This window comes from Cyprinodon variegatus, unplaced genomic scaffold (assembly GCF_000732505.1).
Source record: "Cyprinodon variegatus isolate N-32 unplaced genomic scaffold, C_variegatus-1.0 Scaffold201, whole genome shotgun sequence".
NCBI classification, from domain to species: domain Eukaryota; kingdom Metazoa; phylum Chordata; class Actinopteri; order Cyprinodontiformes; family Cyprinodontidae; genus Cyprinodon; species Cyprinodon variegatus.
The window spans coordinates 872,711-874,637 of record NW_015150654.1 but is presented as its reverse complement, the minus strand read 5'-3'; the positions used below and the strand labels follow the sequence as shown (position 1 = coordinate 874,637).

Below are 1,927 nucleotides of genomic sequence, written 5' to 3'. Positions count from 1 at the left end.
ATGACATGTGTTGTGAATTGGCGCTATAGAAATGAACTGAATTGAATCTTTTAAAATTATTGGTTTATATTTCAGAAACTAATGTTAATTTTTTGTTAGTTTTGTGTTAAAAAAAATCAGTATTTCTAGAAATCAAAATATATAAAATAAAGCTGCCAGGACTAAGACTTTGATTTTGAGTGATGCTTCCTGCTCAGGCCCCAGCTGGCTCAAAACGATCTGGGGTTGGGTAGGTGTCTGTCTTTAGGCGCCCCTTTTTAAATGAATATCAGGCTTTCCATGTAGCGACCACCCCTTGATCATAGCACTGCGATTGGCTGATAGGGTACTGACCTACCAGTGGTCAGTGAGCTCCTCCGTCCATTCACTGAAAACAATGAGGCTGAATATGTAACGAGCTTTGGCCTGGCTTAGGTGTCTCCCTCATCCATTCCTCAGAGCAGCTTTGGACATGGTCAGCAGCCTTATGAGGGCTACATGCTGAACCAAAGAACATCAGTAATGCTTTAATGGAAACAAAACTAGCTTTAAATTAAGGGAATGTACAGTTGGTTTTATCATTAGTTGGCTTTCCAGTTGGATTACTTTGCAACTTTTGGCTTTTTGTGGTTTCAAAGGCTTTTAATGCCAAGGAGGCTGGAGGGTCAAGGACCAAAATGAAAAACATTATCCTCCTCACATGTCTGTCAGCTTTAAGTAAGTACAGTTTTACTTTTTTGCTCTTTGTCATTGATTGTTTGCTGTGTTTTATGTCTTTATTACTAGGTCCCACGTAAAATTTGAATTTGATTGATTTAGCCTGAATACTGAACATGATTCTGGCTATGTGAAATTATTGGTTGAATCAAACATTTAAACAAGTGTTAATTTGTAGATGTTCTATTGAATGCAGTTAAACTGAGATTTTCTATATAAAGCCATCATCAGATCAATCTTTCTAAATCACCTATTAAGATTCTGCAAAATCTTTAGAAATGCTTTTTTTTGTGTGTGTGAAAACATGTAATATCATTATAAGAGTTGCTGTCTGCTTTTTTAATTATCCTAAATTAAATGTTTTTTCCAGTCCAACCTGCTTAAATCCGTGGTTCTCAATATTCATAATTTAAATGATGTGTGTGTAGGTTTTTGTTCATGTCCGATACAGGCTTTGGTTTGGACCTTGTGTGGGTTTAACACTAGCTGAGGCACCTAAACCTTAGAACACACAGAGGGATTTAAAGGCTTTAAAACACATTTAGCATTATAGGTAAATCCTTATGAAAATGTCTTCCCTTTTAACCGAGTTTTGAGTATAAATACAGTGGATGAAAATAAACAGACCGAATTTAAGATGCAGGCGTATTCTTATTAGAGGAGAAGTGAGGTTTTAGATAATCCGTCTTCAACCGAGGCCACAAAAACTGATCCCGACCTTTGACCTTTGCTTTTTTGTTGCGTTAACAGAGCCGTGTGAGCCTGGAGGGGAGGGTATGGACACAATAGTAACCCTAAAAGTCCTCAGACCCCGGTGACTTGACCTTGACACCCTCATCTCCATAACACTGCCCCCTGTCTGCTCTCACACTGAGACCTTATTAAGGATATGTGTTTATAGGGTAATCCCCCTACAGCTGTCCATGACTGTGTCCGACCCCTCGCCGTCAGGCTTTGGGTCCAATATTGATTAACCCAGTCTTTGGATGCATGGAGACAAAGGGTTTGTGGTAGCTGATGTTTCCTGCAAGGACACAGAAATTAGACAAACGTCTCAATCTGGAGGAAGTTTGTTGAGATACACGAGTTTAAACCCAAGTAAAGGTTCAATTTTATGGTCTTAATGTTCTGTCTAGATTTTTTCCGATCAAATTCAAATGTTGTTTCTCAACAGCGTCTGCACTTCTTTCTAAACTAGGATGAAATGTTCTAGTCTTTTTCAGAGTAGGAA

General features: G+C 38.5%; 1 protein-coding gene across 3 annotated transcripts in view; it reads left to right on the top strand.

Moving 5' to 3' along the window:
* The first annotated feature begins 384 nt into the window (after positions 1-384).
* The window catches only part of LOC107087973 (immunoglobulin superfamily DCC subclass member 3), a 40,736-nt gene continuing 39,193 nt past the window's right edge, over positions 385-1,927 (top strand). The window contains exon 1 of one of the 3 annotated variants that reach the window (XM_015379847.1): positions 385-696. In XM_015379847.1, the coding sequence (XP_015235333.1) occupies positions 657-696 (40 nt within the window). In that variant the 5' untranslated portion in view covers positions 385-656. The remainder of the gene's footprint in view (positions 697-1,927) is intronic. The other 2 variants (XM_015379848.1, XM_015379846.1) reach the window with 2 other exon arrangements.